We start from the raw sequence: 21,451 nt of genomic DNA on the forward strand, positions 1-21,451 counted from the left end.
TGTCCTGTTGTGTTGGTTGATGGTGATGTTTGCAATACTGTAGAGCAAATGGGCTAGTGAAATGCATTTCACCTGTATCTTTTCAAGTGTTTTAAACAAGAGTGCCTCAATTGTCCATTTTGTGCTAAAGTGCACTGCAAAACAGCTTGTGTGCTTGTTGATGCTTCTTAGAAGCATCCTCCTTAAGAAGGAGGGTGTATTTAACAGCTTGTTTAAATCACAAGTGCAAGCTGTGTGTTTATATGGCTACAGGATGTTAAAGCATGGTTTTAATCTGTAAGGCCATACTTTACCTGAAGGTCAATTTAAAATATGTTCAATAAAAATGCATAGTGTGCATAGCTAACATGTACATTTTGAGAGGGTAATTCAGTTCATGTAACTCAGGTAATCTCCTACAGCCTGCTGCAGGCAACTAATTTGTGTACCATCCTTAAGTAAAAAAAACCCAAACAAAACAATACAAAACAAAACCCCCAAAAAAAACCAAACAAAACCCCAAAACAAAACAAAAAACTTTAAAAAGTATTTTGGAAAATGCAAGTAAGCAAATAGAAACAGGAAGGTCTTATATGAAAGCTGTTAAAGTATTTTTAATATATGAAATTGTTTAAAGGGAGGCTTTACGATGGTTTCTTGTTTAGTAGCTTTAGGTTTCAGACTAGAACAGTAATCTATAATAGTTCATTCTCTTTTACCAAGTGGATCTCCTCCCTTCATCCCAACAGAGTTATTATTGTGTTCTCTCAGTACAGGGCCTGTTTAATTCTCAGGGCGTGGGAGAGGAACCAGGGGCTGTTGGTAGGTTTTAAGAAAAGTTTTCTGGCCAAGTGCAACACAAACCAGTACCTCCCTGTTGGCTAACATGCTGCTCATATTGAATTTTTAGAGGTTGTGTGGTTTTGATTTGATTCCTTCAGTAGAAAAACACAGCAGTCAAGCTGCAAAGTTGTGCAACGTTTTCATTTCTGAAGTGAAATAAGAAATGGATTTATTGTTTGAGAGGCTAAAATGTTTGTAATGATACATAGACCAGTTAAACAGTGTCCACATTACTGGATAAGCAAAGCAACATCTTGGAAGAGCCTTGCTGGACAGGCTGCCACCCTACCACATTCTGTTTCAGTTTGAGCTTATTTTTACATGCCACTTACCAAGCTGAAAGGTGCCTTTCCCAACGCTAGGTGAGAATTCAGGATTTCTCACCTCTTTTTCTAACTAGCCCACCATGAAAAACGAAGTTATATTAGCAGGTAGGCTCTCTTAATTAGCAACCTGCTAATTAAATCTGTGTTTAATTGTTCTGCTTCTGGCCAGAAAGAGGCTCAGGCTGAATCATTGCTGCACTGACACCAGGAGAAGCTGGTAGAGCTGTAGTGTGAACTCAGTTTGCTCTGTCCCTCCAGAAGGTGAAATGATTACCTGCAGCCTTCGGGCCATGCTGCAAAAGGCTGAGGTGTGTGAGCTGATAAAAACAGCTCAGCCACGAGGGTTTGCAGGCACACTTCTTTCTTTGTGCAGACCTCAGTCATAATGCATAGAATGTCTCAGTTACAGCCAAGCCTGCTCATTTGTTTCCAGTGACTGATACGTATCATTAAGGAAAAAAAATGCAACCCTCCCCTTTATTTTCTTGTATCGTGTTTTCTGTAGTGACAACATGCTGAAATGAGATATTCCTTCCTATTAGTTAAAAATTTAAATAACTGACAAGTTCCCTTTATGTTTTCTAGTAGTAATTTCAGGTAAGAGGTAAACGAGCTGCAGCAAAAAGTTCATCTGTAGGGTGTCCTAACAATCCCCTTTTATAATCATCTTGATCTTATAGCCTTGCTTTGTCACTACCTCAGTCTCTCCAAAAAAAAATCATCTAAATAGATCATATGCATGTCTAAAATAGTTGCTCTTGGCCTGTCTAGAAAGTGCATTCTAAATGTTTATTGGTTTTCTAAGGCATCAGTTTTGTTTGCAGGAATGTTAATGACCTGAGTTGTGGATGCAGAGTGATCTTGTTATAATTCTTACAGTTACTTCAATCCTTACTTCAGTCATAACCACCCATTCTGGAAATGTGCTCTGCCAGTTCCTTTTGTTACCCTGTTCTCCTTCTGCAGGGCATGACTGAACTATTCAACTTTTCTCTGTTCAACCTCTTAAAACTTTCACTCACCTCACTTCAGCCAGCTCAGGCTTGTTACTGTTTCTTTGGGGAGAAAACAATGAAACTTCATTAAGGGGGCAAAACGTTGGATTAGTCTAAACCATTAATGGTAACTTAATTAACTTTAGTGCAGCTCTTGCAGGTTACATCTGCCCTGGCAGCGTTACAGGAGGGTAAACAGGGGATGCAGTCTTGCCCAAAACACCACCATTTGTTGTGATTGTATTCAATCCCTGCATTGACTGCTTCCAGCATTCCAGTTATTTATTTATTTATTTATTTATTTATTTATTTATTACATGAAGCTCCAAAATCTTTCATCAGATGTGGCTTGTTCTGCTTTCTCTCCTATTTCCAGAGTTTTCACAAATGAGAACACTCACACATAAAATTTGCAACACCAACAATAAACAAATATCAGGAAAATCTGGGCACCAAAAGGATTCCCAAATACACCCAGCACAATTTCCAGTTTCTGTGTTGTTACAGACAAATAGAATACCTACAGCAAATGACAGGGACATTAATTTGGTGCTTCTGTCCGCTCTTGTCTGTTGTGACTCTGCCACCACCGAGTGAGTTATCAAAGACTTAACAGCTACAGTGTGATGTTTCCATTTCATCTTTCTCATGGTCCTTCCAAGAAAAAGGTCTGATTTTAGCAAAATAAATTCTATTTGTGATTAGGCAATCCTGGCATACCTTCCTGTGTTACCTGTGTTCCTGTCCTGTGTTACCTTCCTGGGCTTACATGTAACCTGCCACTCTGAAAGAGGACATATCCCCTCCATCCCTCCCCTTCTTTTTCTTTCTTCTGGAGAAACCTTCCACGTATCTTTGTAGTCAAACAGAGTAGAAAGAATTTGTGTAACAGTAAACCCATGTCTTTGGTCCCAGGTGTAATCCCTGAGGCCTTTGAGGGCCCTTCTTTTCTAGAAATATGGAGCAGCCAGTGTCTGTCTCTTTTCCTTGTCTCTTGTATCTGTGTGTGTTGACATATAAAAAGTAAAATGAGAATAAATGCCTGGAAACATGGCCATTCTGTTCTCTCTCATGCCTGTATCTGTCACCAGTTGCTAACAACTTTTTTTTTTCTATATAGTAGCTGCTTCAAGTGTGGGTTTGTTTGCAGAAAACCTTAATTTATCTTTCTATCTATCTTATAAAAGACTGAGATGCTCTGAACTCCTGTGCTGCTGTTCTCTTTTTTACCTCTCCAGTGAGGTGTTATCCTCAGATGAAATAGTCTAATCAGAGTTGATGACCATATTCAAGCCAATCCCAGGGTGTGTATCTTCTTCTTTGAAGACCCTCAGTATGACCATAGAAAACAGAAGTAAAAAGTCACGTGATGAGACAGTAATCAGTTGTATTTGCGTATTTGCTCTTAAATACTTAGCCATTATTTAAGCAATTATTTGTTAATTTAGACCAACTTTTAAAATATTGTGTTGCTTTCTGCATGAAAAGAAACAATTTAAAAGCCGCTATGGGGTCAGCCTACTGCTATTCAGCATATTTATCTTTGCCATTAGCTTTTGGGTGAAAGTGCTGCTTCTGTGTAGAGGCCACAAATCCTGTTTGTGCTTCCTGTTGCAGAATGTTTATTACACAAGCAGTCAGCAGCTCCACGTGGGTGTTCTGAGCCCCACGATCGACGATGATGACAACAGATGCCTGGTGGATGTGAACAGCAGGCCCAGGCTCATTGAATGCAATTATGCCAAAGCCAAGAGAATGAAGCTTTACTGGCAATTTACTCAGGTAATTCTTACCCAGCAGCCATTTCAGAAAGTTTTAAAGCTCTGTTTCTGTGTTGAAGTGTGAGTAATCTGTTTTTTAGCAGAACAGAACCAGGTTTATCCTGGCTTTCTTTGCACAGAGCCAGGAAGCTGGTGCTTAGTTTTGTCAGCTACCTCAGTAGGGTACAAGACTTGTATTCTATTTTCTGAGTTCACCATGAATAACTTGTTTCTAAGGCAGAGTACTGTTATGGAGGGAGAAAAAAGGTTATTTCAGTGGAGTCAAATGCAAAGTAACCTATTTAGGAATGAGGAACAGAAATCTGGTTTTGGGTTTTTGTTTTTTTTTTTAGAAGTAGCTACTCAGAAATGGTGGTAGTGGATCATTGGTAATAACAGCCTCATAATGAGCTAGTTCTGCAGTTTCTTTTTTAACAAGGCTCATGCTTTTACACATGAGTGTGAGAGATGCAGAAAGAGGCTCAAGGAAAGGCTGAGGTGCTTTCATGGTGATGAGAATGCTCACAGGACACTAAGGCCAGGCCTGGTGTCCACATTCATAACTGCTTTAGAAACATAAGGGAGAGTAAAGAAGCCACAAAAGTTCTGGGGCTAGAAAAGATGCTCTGCTGCATGCCACTTAGGAAGATCACTCTGGTTTAGCTAAGAGGAAATGGCAGGGTAACTCAAGGCACCTCAGTGTTTCCACAGAGGGGTATAGGTTACCCTGAAGACAAAACAGGTTCCAATGGCTGGAAGCCAAAGACAGTCAAATTCTGTTTTTCCAAGAAAGATGAGTTTTTGCTAAGGTAAGTTTAACACAGTGGAACTTTGCCATGTCAGGTGCTGGCATGCTGGTGAACCAATGAAATGAAATTACATTACTTTCTAAAACACATGCATGATGTAGTTTCTGGGGCAGATGTCATACCTAGTGTGAGTTTGCCTGGTATCACAGTTGCTCCTCTGCAGTTTTGAGTCAACAAATCTAGTTGGGTACTCCAGCCCACAGGCTGAGGCTCACCATTAAAAGCAATTTCTTTTCCTGCATTTAATTTTTCTGTAACATCCACGTGGATTTACAAATATCTTTTCTGTCAACTCATTAATTTCTTTAGTAGCCATTATCCGTATACTTTAGGACATTTGTAATACAGTTAGTATCAGTCTTGGTGCAGAAAGTATCTGGGCATTAATCAGTAAAGCATAGTATTAGCTTATTTTATATTTATTCTTGAAAGTTGTCTAGGTCTTTAGGAGGTAACTCTCAAGCAACAGATCTTAAACCCCTAAATTGGCCACTCAAGGGCAAAGTTTTAATTAAATCTTCTCACAAATTTTAGCACTAGTCTTTTCATGAGGGGAGCCTCGCTGTATCCATCTCTGCATTTGATTTTTTTATACTATATCTAAAAAGTATAATTAAAATAGAAAAGTATTTCAGTAACATTTTAGCATGGCCCACCTGTCCAGTGATTGCACTGCATACCCCAAAGTTTTGGTGACAATTAATGGTTTCTACTCCAGGATACTGCTGCTATTTCATAATACTGATTATGTCAGATCTTGCTTTGGGGGTGGGGAGCAGCAGTAGAAGACCTTGATAATTTAGCTATTAAAATCTTTAAAAATGGGATTTAGCAGTATTAGGATTGTTGCAATTCCATGTTCCAGCTGCAATCTCTCAAGAAAGGTGCAGCACTGGTAAACTTGACTCTTCCTTCTGCAAAGGAACGCCTCCCTGAGAGAAGTGAAAGCTAATTAGTTGTTTCTTCATGATAAATTAAGAGACAAAATAATTAAAAGTTTTCTGTTCAAAAAGGCTTTTTCTAATACCCAATACAATTAAAATGTCATTATTGCTCAATGGGGTACATTCTGTAAGTTAGAAGAAAGTTAATGAATGTAATCAGGGCTTGCCAAGATCAACTGATGAACTCCACTTGAAGTGCACCCATTTAGTCTGGTGAAAAGATGTATTTGTGTGACTGTCTTGGAAGTTCTCTCTAAAAAGACTCTTTTTATTACTTTTTTAAAGCTCTGATATTTCTTTTCCATATGTGCAGTGAGCAAGACTACTGTGAATATCCTGCTGATGCTTATATTGTCTTGAAATTTGTCAACTATTAATTAAAACGTAGATGCCAGTTGTAGCCTTTTGTAGCACTTGCCTTTAGCTGCAGCTATGCTTTGACTTCTCTGGGTTCTTGAGCCATTCCATGGGAATGTCTGATTGTACAGGTAAGTAAAAATACAGCAGGGCAAGTGGGGAATTGTCTCAGAAAGGAACAGGAAACAGACTGACCACACAAAGTAGGATAAACCAATTGCACTATATTTCCCTGACCAGCACAAAAATCTGTATTTTCCCTGCTTTACAGACATTTATGGTAAATTAGTTTGAATGAGGAAACATTATAATCTGAGAGGCCCCACAATAGTCTGTGGTGGGAGATGGACAGCAGTCTGGTTGATAGAAAACTGTACAGCTTCTTAAAAAAAATATCCTTCAGGTAACACTCTCCTCCTCCTTTGTACTGTGTAATGATGAGTGAATTCCACATGACAAAAGTAGAAGATGGGGTTATTGTCAGTTAGGGGGCTCCTTGCTTCTGTAGATCTATTAAAGAACTATTTAATTAATTATTAAGTCACATCTTTTGGATCAGAAGTGTGTGTATACACACACACATATTATATATATATATATATATATGCTTGTGCATATATATCAAACTTGATTTCTCTTTTTATCTTTTACTTTGGTTTTAAAATTTTAAATTCCCTGGCTATCTTCAGTTGCAGGCACTTGGAGTCAGGCAGCCAGATGTCCACTGCTACTTTGTGGACAAAATTCTGGTTTAATGGGCAGGCACATGGAGGGAATCACTACCTCTGGTATCTTTGTCCTGTACAGAAACTTGCATTGAGCATTCAAAGCTTGTAGTATGTGTATAATCAGGATCTATCTGAGCACATTTCCATGCTCCAGAGTTTTGTACAGCTGCCAAATGCAATGAGACCCAATAAAATGTAGGCTTTGGTGGCATTCTTGCTTGCAAAGCTTCTTCAAGTGTTTATAACAGTAATTATGTCAAATTATGTAAATTAGCCCAGAAAATACTCCCATCAACTGGGTGGTGTTCAAGAATTGTATTGTTCAGGCTGTTTGTGAAGTCTTCTCTTAGGGAAATGTTTGTTTTGGAAATATTTTTATGCTGGAATGTTTTCTAGGTGTTTGACAGCTCACCTAGTTCAGTCTGTCTCACCACTTTTTCATTTAATCAGAACAAAGTTAGAGCTTCTAGCAAAAAAACCCAGTAAGTGATCAGAAATTAGACAAGGCAGAGAAGATAGAGGCAAGAATTACATGGTTGAAAAAGGTCAGAATTTTAGTAAAATATGATTTGAACCATGGTCTCAAGGAAGCTGCTTTGGCATCATGAAGCACGAGGAAAGCAAAACCTCAGGCTGTGAGCTGGTTTTGGCGAGGAGCAGGTGCAGACACCGCTGGAAGCAGCAGCAGCTCCCAGAGAACCAAGTGCTGGCACAAAGCACCAGCTCAGCAGCATTTGTCCCTGTCCCCAGTGCAGAGTGTCACTGTCCCTGTGCTCAGGGAAGCTGATGGGGCTGCTGCAGGCTCTGGTAGGTGGCAGAGAAGGGGCTGCAAGCTGTGGGAAATGAAGGCCAGAGCAGCTGGGCATCAACACCTCAGGACAGTGTTGGTGGACACTGCTCGTGGCCATCACATCCGTTCTCTGATATGGTTGGGTTTGTTGATGTTCTGGAGAAGCAGTACATTCTCAGTGCTGCAGTCAGTTTTTTCAGAGGACAAATCTCAAATTTGTGGGATTTTAAGAAGCCCCTCAGTCTCCAGTCTGATTTCCCAGGTTTATTGCTGATGCAGAGTCAGTTGCCTGCCCTACACGTGAAATTTGTCTCTGTGTACTTCACCTGGGTGGCAGCAGATCAGTCAGAAAGTTCACTTACCTTGTTAGGGCTCCTCCAGAGGCATAGCAAAGGCAAAAGGGGGAAGTTTTTCTGTAATTACTCTGTATCTTGAGCTATCCTGTTTCTGTTTAGCTGGACAGGGATGGGACTATTCCATTCTAACCAGACCCGCCACGCTCTCACTTTTTGCTATTGTGAGAAATGCAACAGGGGAATGCGTAAAAAGAGGCAAAAGAAAGGGACACCAGGCCGAGCTGAAAACTTGGGATTAATCATTTACAGCTGTTTCATACTTAGTTAATTTAAGTAATTCAGCTTCCAGTGTGTTTGCCATAGAAAGGTAGGAAGAATCTGCATTTGTAGGGATGGACACTCATCACATCCTTCATGGGAGGAGATGTGCAGGGCCTGCTCTCAGCTCCCTGCTCTTCCCATATCTTCTGATAACATTGCTTGTGCATGGTGTGGAGAATTATGATTCTAGTCACTGCTGAAGGTTTCCACAGGATGTCTTCCCATGCATAAATGCTTGGAGGGAGTGCTTGGAGGTTTATGCTATGGCCAGAAACTGTAAATAAAATTTGTTGCTGACAGCTCCAGTTACAATATGTATTTCCTAAATATCATAGTAGGAATTGCTTGGGAAGAAAAAGGGAAGAGAGACAAGCATATTAATTACTGAGTTGTAACAGGTATTCCTCAGATAAATATGATGATTTAGATCTTATTTAAATAGGTATTATGTAATAGATAAGGAAATCTTCTGTTTAGCTGTATAAAGAAAGAATAGACCTTAAAATTACTGAATTTACCTCTTGTTCCTCCTGAAGGCTTTTGCCTTTAAATTACTCTTCCCCCCCTTTATCTAATGAAAATAAGGTTGTGCAGTACATTACCCACTGCCACAGCCCAGAGAAGTGCAGGAATGCAGCTGCATAGCAAGATTAAACTGGTGGGCTGGGAAGCAAGCAGAGAATCTCTGTACCAATTTCAGATGCTCCCTTGCTGAGCACACAGCATGCAGAAGCAGAGCCCAACACCACTATACAGCAGCCTAGTTCTAATGTCCACTCCTGTTTTCATCCCATCCATTAGCCAAGGACACCAGGCTACAAGAGGGATACATCTCTGTGGAGCTCTGTGTATCCAAGGGAACAGTGGCCCCCATCCACTTCATCAGATCCTTCCATTATGAGAGCCACAGGCTGGCAAAGCAGCATCATTGATTTAGCAAGAGTTTGGATTTATGTGGTATTTCTAACCACAAGGGATGCAAATTCTCTCAGTATGTCTCTGTAGTTTAAGACATGTTGTACTGCTACAGAACTGTGTAATTAGGCAGTGCTGTTTGCCTAGCAGCTCAGAACAGAAAGGGATGGTGATCCCATTAAAAGAGATAGAGACTTTGATCCTGCAGGAGAAGTATAAAGAAAAACAGAACCTAATTATTCAATTAAATGAGCCAATAGACTAGGTTAGCCCTGTATTTTTAGTGAGGCAGTCTGATTTTTAAGTAACCAGTGTTGCCAAGTGTGGAGTTTTGAACCTCAGACATAAAAGAGCACTTCCACGAATCCCACATGACTCAGTGTGGGTGTAGAGGTCCAGTACACCAGCAGCATTTCTATATTTAGGTATTCTTTGCCGATTTTTTTATCAAATATTACCCCAGCTTGCTTGTACTTCATATTTGAACTAACTGGATAACAGCACAAGGTATTATAGCTGGAGGATGAGGAAGCTGAACCATTGTTCTGCTTAGACATGAGAAAACTATAGTTAATGTTTCAATTTGCATTTTTCTCTAGTAAATTGGTCGCTAACATGTGTAACTTAATATTCTTGTCATATAAATTTTGTCAATATGAATTTTAGAAAAGGTGTATTAAAATATTTCTTTTTTATTCATTAGCTTAGACATGAGAAAACTATAGTTAATGTTTCAATTTGCATTAAAATATTTCTTTTTTATTCATTTTGAACTATGTCTTACTACAAGCTTATAAACATTTTAGTATCATTTATGCAGAATGGAATGGAGAAGTACAAAAATCTAAATGTATACAGACTTTCTCCATTTTGAATACTTGACTGCAACTTAAATACGAAAATGTATATGCAAAAAACATGCACAAAAATATGGAATAGAAATCTTACTGTACAGTATTGTGTTTTAACAACTGATGTTAGATTTGCTTGGCAATTATTGCTAACTGATGCTAAATTTACATGTTAATTATTGCCGTAGCTAGTGGCAACCAAAATTTCATTGTATCAGTTTAGTTTGCTGTTTGGATTAATTTTCTAGCAGAAAGTTTTAATCTTTGCAAATTGGTGTAGAATTTGCCAGCTAAAAAGTTGGTGTGAAATACAGCAGTAAAACGAGCTTTTTAGTGGGTGCATTTCAAATTTTTTCTAGCATATCACATTATGCAGTATTTACTCTCCTGAGAACTACATTTAAGCTCCAAAGACACTTGTGCTGAATTAATTTAGAAGAAAGTTAGCACATACCCATGTTTTTCGTTCAAAGCAGATACCCTATTTGCATATTTTAGCATCTAATTTTAAATGCCACATTTATTTACGAAGAAATTATTTGTTCGAGTTGCACATGATTCTTCCTAATTTCAGCTGTCCAGATAGGCTGCATCCAACAACTGCAGATGACAGCTGCTGCAAGGCACTGCTTGGCATTGTCATGTCAGGCATGCCAAATCCAGAATGGCTCCTACAACTTGAGTGGTGACCAGCACATACCAGGTAAACAGCCTGAGTTTCAGGAGAGCTGAGCTCTGCTCTTGGCTCCTCCTTTGCAGTACCACACCAGTCTCTGCTTGGCTTCTGCATTCCCCAGCTGTGTGAGAAGCATGGGAGGAGTTTTGCTGTTATTATTTCTAAATTCCCAGCTGAAAACAAAACTCTGTCCCTATCAAGCCAGTAGAAGTTGCATCTTTACTCCTAATGGAGACAAAAGCAGTATGTATAAGCAAGATCTGGCTACCAAGTCATCGTCTACAATCTGAGATAAGAAGATGAGAAAAATGTTCCTTTGGAAATCAGATAAATCAGGAAATTGAAAAAATTGACAAGAAAAGACTGTTATTTATTGAAAATGATCAGGCCATAAAGTCTGGTGTCCTGAAACCAAGAGTGGTGACACTCAGTATATTAGACAAAAAAGCAAATTATTTTCATTACTGTCTGTGTAAACTGAACAAGGTTTGTGCTGCAGAAGCAAGGACATTACTTTCCCAATATCACTTGTAATCAGATTTGTGTGGTTAGTGGGGAAGACGCCATTTTCAATAACTAGACACTATGATCAGAGTCCCAAGGAGCTCAGCCTAAATTCCCGTGTTAGAATATGCAGATCAGTTGAAATACTGGTGCAAATTCATTTCCTAATTTTCTTCACTTTGCACTCAATTTATTTCTTAGGCCCTAGAGACTGGTTCAATCATAAGCATATAATGATAATGCAGTTTCTGGGTTAAAATGCATTAAGCCTCTTTCTTATGAAGCATTCAGATTAGAAAACTTAGATTAATTAAATACAACACACACACAAAAGAAATAAAATTGTCATTCAGTATTTTTGTTTTCCAAGGGAGTTATTCTAACAAATAATCCCATCTAAACCCCATAAACCCCCCATAAACCTTTGGAAATCTGTTAACATGTCTGGGAAAAATACAAAAATCTTGGGTTTTCTAGGTGTGCTGAAAGGAGTTCTCATTTATCTGGCTGAAGAAGAGTAACTAGGTATAACCTCTGCTAAGGCTGGTAAATAGCAATGTGAAGTTGTGTTCTCCACATCAGTCATTCATCTGTGCTATGTCAGAGCAATATTTTCATCCGTAGAGAGAAAAAGAGAAAGAGGAAGGCAGTGAGGTGCTCCTAGGCGTGAGCTGCAGCTGCAGGATGTGCATGTGTACAGGTGCGGACCCCTCACTGCCAGCCAGACACTGAGATGCTGGAACGTGTCCGGAGAAGGGCAGCAGAGCTGCTGACAGGTCTGGAGCACGAGGCTGAGGGAGATGGGGGTGTTTAGTCCGGAGAAAAGGAGGCTCTTGGGGGCCTCCTTGCTCTGTGTGAAGGGAGGGTGTAGCCAGGTGGGTGCTGGTCTCTTTTCTCAGTGATAGGACGAGAGGAAATGGCCTCAGGTTGTGCCAGGGGAGGTTTAGATTGGATATCAGGAAAGGGTGGTCAAGCATGGGAGTAGGCTGCCCAGGGAAGTGATGCAGTCCCCATTCCTGGATATTTAAAGGACATGTAGATGTGGCACTTAGGGACGTGGTTTGCTTTGGTTATGAAACTGATAGAGTTGAACTCAATGATCTAAAAGATCTCTTGCCACTGAAACATTTCTGTAATTCTATGTACCACAGTGATATTGCTTTTATTAAAACCAAACAGGAAGGCAAAACCTAGGAATATAATATTTTCTGCATCACGGATCACAAAATTAATTAACTAGATTAATTACCTCATCCAGAAGACTGCCCCTGGCAATGGTCAGTGCTTGCTGTTTCACAAAAATGAGCTCTGTTGTGAGGCAGCAGTTCATTTTAAGTCCAAGAGGATTCCCTTCCTGACCCCTGATTTGCTCTCTTGGAGAAGATTGAGGCTTGATTTGTCTGAAGGATCATCTCAGCATGCCTAGAAAGAGTTATCAGCACTCTTAAAATTAACTCAGCCCATCAAAAACATCTAGTCAGTCGCTGAACATTGATGTCTGAGACAATGGATTCAACAGGTTTCCTACACTCTTAAAAATCACCAATAGTTGTAGCAAATTTTAAATCTAACACTCCTTTTTTCCTTAGAAACTTTGTTTACCAGTTCCTCACTGCTATTCACAGGTATGCATTTTTTTTAAAGGTAGGTCCCACTAATTTTCATTCCCCTACTAAGCAAAATCCTGTTTTCATTTCATGTTGCTATATTTTGTAATTATCCACCATCTGAATAGTCCATCACACTTCAAAACATCTTTGTTGCCTTTCTCTGTCTTACACTTTAAACATCTTGAAGCAAGCCTAGATCACAGCAGATGAATCAAGCCTGAGGTGTTTGCAGAAATAATTTATGTACTCTCAGAATGAAAAAGGTAACTTTTCTGCGCTTTTCACAAAATGCAGTATTAGAACAAATAAAGCAAATGTCTCCAGCACTCTTGTCTTTTTCTTGGTTGTATCAAGATATTGTTTCACTACACAAGCAGCTGTTGCATGGCACAATAAATGAAAATAAAGTAAAGAATTCTGGGTTTTAGTTAGAGAAAACTTACCCTGCAGAAAACATTGGGCAAAGCATTAACTTTGGATATTTTCTGTAAGTCAAGTCACCACGACTCCAGAGGTGTTTAAAATGCAGGATTTGCCTATATCCAACTCTTCTACTAGAGGGAGTATAAAATGCAGCAGTTGTAGCTGTTGCTGTGAACTGACATAGTTTAGAAACACATCTTAAGTTCTAATTTAGTACTTGAGTATCAAAGTTGGAGCGCTGAGTAGCCAGTGAGCATGGAATGTGGTGGCTTCTGCATATGGGGTTTTCTGAATGCTACCAAGTAGGACAAGCAGGCAGATGAGGGCAAAGGAAGACACAAAAGACAAGTGTGGACATCATCCCCTTTAGTGGTGAGGAAAATAAAATCAGAAATATCAGTCTGTGAATCATCTCTCACCAACATGCGTCTCTGCAGCTTACTCCTTTAAGTTCCTGAGAAGGCAATTTTATTTCTGAGTCCTGTTACTGGTTACTCAGGACAGCTGTGGTCAGAAAAACCACACACATCATCCTCAGCTGCAGAGCTTCAAGCCAGTTCTTCCTTTTCCACCAACGACTTGCTAGGTAATCCTGGCTCTCAGAAGACCAACATAACACATCTTCATCTGGATTTGCTGCCAAATAAAGACCAAACAATGCATTCAACTGTAAATTCTGCATTTAGCCATAGTTATCAGGGCTATGTATGGAGAAAGGATTGCCTTTGTAATCTGCTTTCCACTCTACCACAGCCACCCCCACCCCCGAGACTGTTCAATAATTAATTATAAAAATCACATCATACACCTAGATGAGTTGTTTCTGCATGTTTTTCTAGCATGTCAGGAAGATTTCCTGGCCACTGCTGATAGCGTAATAATTCATGTTCACTTTCTGAAAAATATCTTAGTCTGGCTAATGTATTCTTCTCCAAAACTTCTGGTTTTGTATCCCAATTTTCTGTAGTAAAACACATTTCCAGCTATCATAACCTGAAGAGCTTCTTGATATCTCAGTAAAGGCTTGAATTTAATTATTTTCAAGTTATTATTTTCTTAATCTTGCTATTAACAGGACTGCAACCTGTTTTAAATCTGTGGTAATTTTTTTATATATGTGGAGAAATGTTAGTGATAGGTATAGATCCATGTGTTCCATTTCTGATTTTTATGCTGTATCTCTGTAATTTCTATTCCAGTTACATTCTCTGAATGAACCTGCATTTCCTTGTACCAGGTTTAATTGCTTTTATTTTAATACCTGAATTAACAGTATAGTGTATTTCTACATCCTGGAGGGAGTAAGCAAATCAGACAATCCAATCTAGGGTAAACAAAACAGAAAATGATTGCACAGATGTCTCGTTACTAAAACCTGCTCTGGACATACAGATGAGGCTCTTCATTTGGTTTGTCACAGCTGCAGTATTAAAAATTTAGTGCAGCATTATGAAAATTTAGCATTTATGATCAGGTAAAACCTGAACATTCAGATGTCTTGGGAGAGGAATGAGACAAAATTTTGATGTAGACATTGAAATGGCTTAACTGTTGAATGATGTGTCTAATCCCACTGTCAGAGGATGTTTCACAGTATTGACACACTGAGTACCAGCAAGTGGATGTAAGTGCTTGGGTGGCTACCTGACAACAGAACTTGAGTGCAGGAAGAGGGAAAAAAATCTGCTTTATCCTTAAGAAGTGGTTTGGCTGATCCCTATTATAATACCACTTAAGTTTACATTGTACATAGTAAATAGTTTTGTTTAGTATTGGAAAAATAAATTCACATTCTAAGTGAGTCTTGTAAAAATTCTCATTTGTTTATCTGCCCTCTAAATAAAGATCCAAATAGCTGAACAGATAACAATATATTTTTAATATATAAACCTGCTGTATATGATATTTCATATACATAAAAGCAGTTAAATGCACCTTATTTTCACAGTACTCATATAAAATATATTAGGAAGCATGTCTTTGAGTAAGGGCAGCTATATACTTCAGGGAGAAATATTCAATTAAAATAGTTCAAGTTAATTGATGAAAGATTTGAATAGCAAAAGATATGTTATAGAGCCTGCTTTACTTACAGCACATCTGTTAGACAAAGAGTTGGGAAATTTGTCATACTTCTCTGGATTCAAGAAGTTTATAAATTACCTCTATATTATATATATATCTATATCCTTTATACAGCTAAAAAGCAGAAAATTTAAACTGAATAACATAATCCAGTATTTCCAAGAAACAGGTAATACTGAAAATGCATAAATTACTGGATGGGATAAATTATTCCCTTCTTCCTATGAACATTTTCTTACTGCTTCAACATCCATACAGAAGTGAATCACACAGAGGGAAAAACTGCCTTGTATAATTTGAGTAATTTTCTTTAGGATTAAATTTGGTGTTCTAACAGACACTGAAAATTTACCCCAGTATTCTGGGGAAATGCATGAGGAGATCAAGTGTTCTGTTTGAAGTGCAGATTGTCTCATATACCTCACCATAATTCTTTGATTGAAATGTATCAAAGCAACAGCAAAGATTAGAGTTTCTGCCTCAAAGGCAGAGTGAACATGTAAATATTTGAGGCCACTGATTGAGGTCCAAATAGAAAATTAATAGACCAGAGAATACAAGGATCTATACAGTGTATGTGATAGGAGGCTGGATATACTCATTAACCTTTTAAGACCTTTTTCTGAAATATCCATGTTTAGGCAAGCATGTTTTTTCTCTTTCAGGTAGAATAACATGAGCTTTAATACGATGAGCAAAAAGCAGGTTTAAACTCTGAAAGGAAAAGTGTTTATGTTAGAGTAACTCTTTCAAAATAGCCGTCAGTCTGATTTTCAGTAATGCTGACAACCTCCAGTGCCCATTTAACATCCCTCTTCTCTACAAGTGACCAGGTCTTACAGGGTGATCAGGTTTGGTAACTGTGGATCTACCACTCCCAGTAAACCAAAAAAGATCCCGTAGAACATTCAGCAAAAACTGTCTGATTACTTTGCACATCTCAGTACTGCAAGATTTTGCAGGCACGTAAAATGGTGTCCTTAAGTGCCATATTACTGGATAAATTCTGCTTTAGTGAAAGACTGGGAAGGAAACCCCTTACATACAGTAGAAATGCAGAAAGTGCAATAACTCTGAAGGAAGTCAAAAGCATTGCTTTCCACTCTCTGTACCAGGATGTTGACTTGAGACAGTGTTAACATTAAAAGTACACCTAGGAAGCACTCGATCAGTTTTCTGTGTGTCCAAGTACCAGCAGGAGCTGAGAACATTTGTGCCTCTCACAGGAATTTCTTCAATTTGCTTTGCAAAAACCATGCAGTTTTCAGTCAAACCTGTTAGTGCTCACACATTCAGTCTATTTTTTACAGAATAGTTGACCTCGATGCTTATTTATCCTCTTGAGACTTCTACCATTGAGCTGTCTCTCATCATCAGTGATCTTAATCCTAATTCTGTTCAATTGTGCAGAATTCCTCTTGTTTCAGCCTGCAGAATTATGTTTAACATTTTGTGATTGAAGACATTACTCTAGGCTATCAATTTTTGCCTTTAAATTGGAAAGTAGAGATCTTGCCTAGAATGGGGAAAGGAACCCAGATGGGCGGCTTGGCTTTCACTGAGCCTGATGTGTAGTAACACAATAAACCCTTTTGCCAAGCATGCAGTAAATCCAATTATGAGAGTTTTATACAAGTTTGGATAACTGCTTACTATTAAAAAAAGGCAAAAAATAATTAACTTAAAGGGTACCTTTGCCTGCATTTGGCTTTAGGGTTCCAAGTGTTAATGATGACAGCAGACTTCAGAAACCATTCAGGAATGCTGTAATTTGGAGGCCAAGCCAGTTAGAGGAGCAAAATACAGTGTTAGCTTCTGATGCCTGCCTACTCATTTTTTTCCTGGAGTTACTCAGTTTGTGTGCTTCAATCCTTACGCAGCTCACTGGTTCAGGCTTTGTGACCTGTATTAGGTGCACTGTCAGCAACCCAGAGCTGACAGGGCAATACCACTGTCCCAGGCTTGGACTGGGTATATGAAAAGGTAAAAACAAAACACAGCTAATTAGAAAAATAACAGGAAATTTTAAGTAAGTCCCATGCAAACCTTCCTCCCTGTACTTCAGAGCAGTTTTTTAATTTCTATGCCTGCTGAAAGCATCTAATGCACCCACTCTGAGGGCTGAAGCAGTGGCTCTGCACAGGTCTCTCCTCTCCTAGAAGCAGAGCAGCTTAGCTCCTAACAGGGCTTGAGCCTTGACGTTTCTCTTTTGTGGTTAAAAAAAGCACGTCCTGCTAGAAGCATCTGTGCTCTCTGCAATACTCAATTCACACATATTAGCCACTTCTTAATTTTGGTGTCTCTTTTATATTCCATGCAGCAGCTCCAATGCACTCAGCAGGGTGGTTTTCAGTAGCCAGTGCAGAGCACTTTCCTCACGTCAAAAAGAGCTTCCTTGGCTTTTTATCTCCCAATTCACTTGTTTCTGTTAAATAAAAGCCAGATTTCACATAAGGTCACATCAGAAATTGAAGGAGTGTGAGGGGGCTCTTTATATGTATTTTTTGGTTGCTTGCTTGTTCTGTTTTTCCTTAGGAATGGTTTACACTTTGTTTGTGTAGCTGCCTGTATTAAAGTGTTTCTCATGATTACATTTAGTATAACACCTAGGTCTGCTCTACAAAATTTAGAAAAAAGAAAAAAATGTTGTCTCCACTGTGAACATCCTCCTTCCTCTACCCCCAAAGCCACATGGCATTTGTGCCCATTCAGGTGAAAGAAACCCTTAGCCACTGAAACAAATGGGAATTAAACAGAAAATTCCAGCTCTGCATGGCAGTCTTTAAGTCTTACCACTCATTCCTCTACCTAACAGAGCTCCAAGTGCTGCATTTCACAAGCAAATGGAGAGAGGGAATTCTGTTCCTCTCCTTATGCCAGGAAGTTAGAAATGACAGGAGAAGCCTAAGAGTACCATGCACAGAATCATATCCCAAGTCCAGAAATCAGGCAAGTAATGGAGCCAACTGAGTTAGTTTTCTAACAAGACAAAGTGGGAAAACTTTCCTCAGCTCCCAGTGCAGGTTCTGAGCCGGGAAAGTCTCAAGCACCAAAAGTCAGAGGAGAGACAACCAATAAATGAAGGATACAAAACTAGTTTACATAACTAACAGCAACACAAGCACCTCCAGCATTAGTTGAAAACACAAGGAAGTTCATCTTAATTTTGGCTTTAGGCAGAAACACTTGCAAGGTGTAATTCCCAATTCCCACTTTAAGCCAAGAGAGCTGACCCTGAGTGCCATGCAACACTGAGTGTACCCAGTGGAAAACCACACCACAGCTTTCATCAAGAATAGAAAGGTCATGTTATTCTAGAAGAAAAAAGAGAACTGTTCCTTTCACAATAAGAAAATACCCATTACCTCAGAGTTTTACATGTGAATAAACTAGTTCAGAGCTCATTAAATTAACTTGGAGGAAAAAAAAAAAAAAATCAACCTCACTACAATGATCTCTAGAAGGCCAAAGTAACCAAGGGAATGAGACTGGGGGGGGGTGGGGGTGGGAGGCAGGGAGCAGGGGGATGTACTGTGGGTGTCTAGGATAAGAGAAAAAATGGCATATAATAAAGGATTGACAAAGTTTTCATCCTAGTTTCTTCAAATTTCTTGTATGTCATGCAGTGTTATTGCTTTTGGATAGTTTGGAGTTTATGCTCCCACCAGACAGCCAAATTTAACTACTGTTATTAATACAAATGTCAATAACAGTTATACAGCAGTGGGAAAATGCAGTTCACTCAGCATTTCATTATGGAGGTGTATTAAAATGCCTCTGCAATCCTGTCTGTCTAGTAAAGTAATCAGTGGAAATTTTATCAAGGCTGCACATAGACCTACCAGGGGGATTTATGGGAGCCACAGGTTTTGAATTTTTGTGGATTATTCTAGAAATGGTCCCTCTTATCCAAAGCTATATTTAAAATGTGGAGCTTTCAAACCTAATTTCAATGACCAGGCCCAAAATGCTATTTTAGAAGTCCCATCTTAGAGAAAGTTCTTGCTAAGCAGTAGTGGTGGGATGGGAGGGAACCTCAGCTGCCTGTCTGAATGAAGCAGAACCTGTGCTGAATGGCACAAGCTGCCCTTGTCTGGGGAGCAGCCTGCTCTGAAACAGCACACAGCCTTTCTGTGGGCTTATGCCAACATCCTTCCCAGTCCTGCCCAGTTTATGCCAATGTCCTTCCCAGTTTTGACTTTATACTGCAAGGTATAAGGTATAACGCAGACTTGAACAAAAGCATGAGGTGGTGGGTTTTTGTATGGAATCGGGTGTTTGGTTTGGGTTTTTTTCAGCAATTATATTTTCCCATCGTGCATATAAGCAATTTCAATGCTTCTGCTCTTTCCGTACTTCAGGTGTACTAATCTACACCAACTCCATTCTTTGATTTACAGATTAAGCCAGTAATTCTCTACACAACTCCAGGGTCCTTTAGAGAAAGCCACTTTCAGACTTCTGTGCAATTGCTCTACTCTGTGCATCTCCATGTATCTTGGAAGAAACCTCCCAGACACTGATGTGTACAAGTTATCTGTTGCCTTCCTTATACAGGAGAGAGGAGGAAAGAACCAACTGAAAACAGATTTAAAGAGGGGGAATGTAATTTATGTCACCTGCATGACAATTTAATTGTAATTGAGGTCTATTATTGAGTTATTTGTGTGATAGCAGTGATTTAAAGCTTGATGCAAAATGAAGGCAGGGCTTTAATAAGGCAGCATTAAGCTGGGAATTGAATAGAATCAATACTGAGAATTAACAAGAAAATATTATAAAAGGCATTTCAGTATTCAAGGAATAAACAGTTTTTGCATTTTATCATTTAAGGCAGCATACCATGGCTGTCTTTTGCCTTATTTTGGTGTTCAGAAGTGCAGCAGAACCACAAAATCAGGGAACTCAAGCGAGCAGGAAAGCTTTTGGCTTTATTATGGTTAAAATGCATGGGTAGAAACACAGCTCAGTTCCAGAAATCCCCTTTGCTGAAATAGAAACCAGGCAATTGAGACTACTGCAAACTGCATCAGAGATTAAACCAGCCTGTGGCAAAGGAACCTTCATTCCAAATCCAGCACTTACCTTGTCTCTAACTGGAAAGTTTTTCACAGTAGATGGACACTGGAATGTTCTATAATTTATATTACCCCACAGCAGCAATGCAACAAAGCCAGGGTTTAACACAAACACTTTTCTTTTTTCCCCAATCTTTACAGGGAGGTCCTATCCAGAACCGAAAATCCAAGCGCTGCCTGGAATTGCAGGAAAACAATGAAAATGAATTTGGATTTCAAGTGGTCCTTCAGAAGTGCACTGGACAACGCTGGTCCATAACAAATGTCCTGAGAAGCTTGTCATTATAGCAGACTAAATTTTGTACCCATTTCTTTTGCTACTGTGTAGCAAGTACTGCATTGTCGCCTGCTGTACTGTATTCCTACCCCTCCCTGTCCCCCAAGTTCCTTCTCTCCCCTTTTTTGTCTCTGATTTGATTTTGTGAGTGTGTGGAAATAGGGTTTGTGGGCTGGAAATAAGAAGTTTTTATTTCACAATGATGTTTTCATGACATTTATAAGAGATGCTGAATGACAGGTGACGGGTAGGCTATCCTAAAATATTTTACAACTGTAAATATTAAGCAAATGGAGAATATTTATATCTCAAACTTTTATTGAATAAAAAAGTCCAAACACTTTTACTGCGTAGGTGTCTCCATGGAAATCCATTTGGAAGTTAAGTGCTGGTTTCATTGCTTTCATTAACCCAGGCCTGATCTCGGCATGTTGCTGCAGATCATCAGAATTCTCCAGACTTTTGATAAAAAGTTCTACCTGCACACCAGTAGCTACAGCAAGGGAGGATTTTCTCCATTCTCCCTCTCCAGAGATCTCTCTAGGCCACTGTTGCTACTGGTGTGCAAATACAGGGGAAAGGTCTGGGGTGTGGAGGTGTTATGTCCCCAAGTATATTTCCTCTCCAATACCACTTAATGAAACCCCAGAGATAACCCCAGGGCTCAATGAGGTAGGGAAGAGAATTTGTTGAAAAGAAGGGGAAAAAGATCCAAGAGAAAAGCAGCAGCTGCTGGAAGAAAACTAAAATATAAACCCTGACATTTCGCAGTGGGTTGGCCTCCATTTCAGTGGCTGAACTTTTCTTCCAATTCTTCATTGTTCTTACAACTCCTTTTTTTAAATGCAGTTATTCCCTGGGTACTGCAGACTTGGGTAAAAATG

At 39.2% G+C, this 21,451-nt stretch overlaps 1 protein-coding gene across 2 annotated transcripts in view; it reads left to right on the top strand.

Moving 5' to 3' along the window:
- The window catches only part of GALNT18 (polypeptide N-acetylgalactosaminyltransferase 18), a 209,854-nt gene extending 188,945 nt beyond the window's left edge, over nt 1-20,909 (top strand). The window contains exons 11-12 of one of the 2 annotated variants that reach the window (XM_041485540.1): nt 3,761-3,925; nt 20,432-20,909. In XM_041485540.1, the coding sequence (XP_041341474.1) occupies nt 3,761-3,925; nt 20,432-20,578 (312 nt within the window). In that variant the 3' untranslated portion in view covers nt 20,579-20,909. The remainder of the gene's footprint in view (nt 1-3,760; nt 3,926-20,431) is intronic. The other variant, XM_041485550.1, reaches the window with a different exon arrangement.
- The last annotated feature ends 542 nt before the right edge of the window (nt 20,910-21,451 follow it).

The sequence above is a fragment of the Pyrgilauda ruficollis genome, unplaced genomic scaffold (assembly GCF_017590135.1).
Source record: "Pyrgilauda ruficollis isolate IOZ18807 unplaced genomic scaffold, ASM1759013v1 scaffold119, whole genome shotgun sequence".
Classification (NCBI taxonomy): Eukaryota; Metazoa; Chordata; class Aves; order Passeriformes; family Passeridae; genus Pyrgilauda; species Pyrgilauda ruficollis.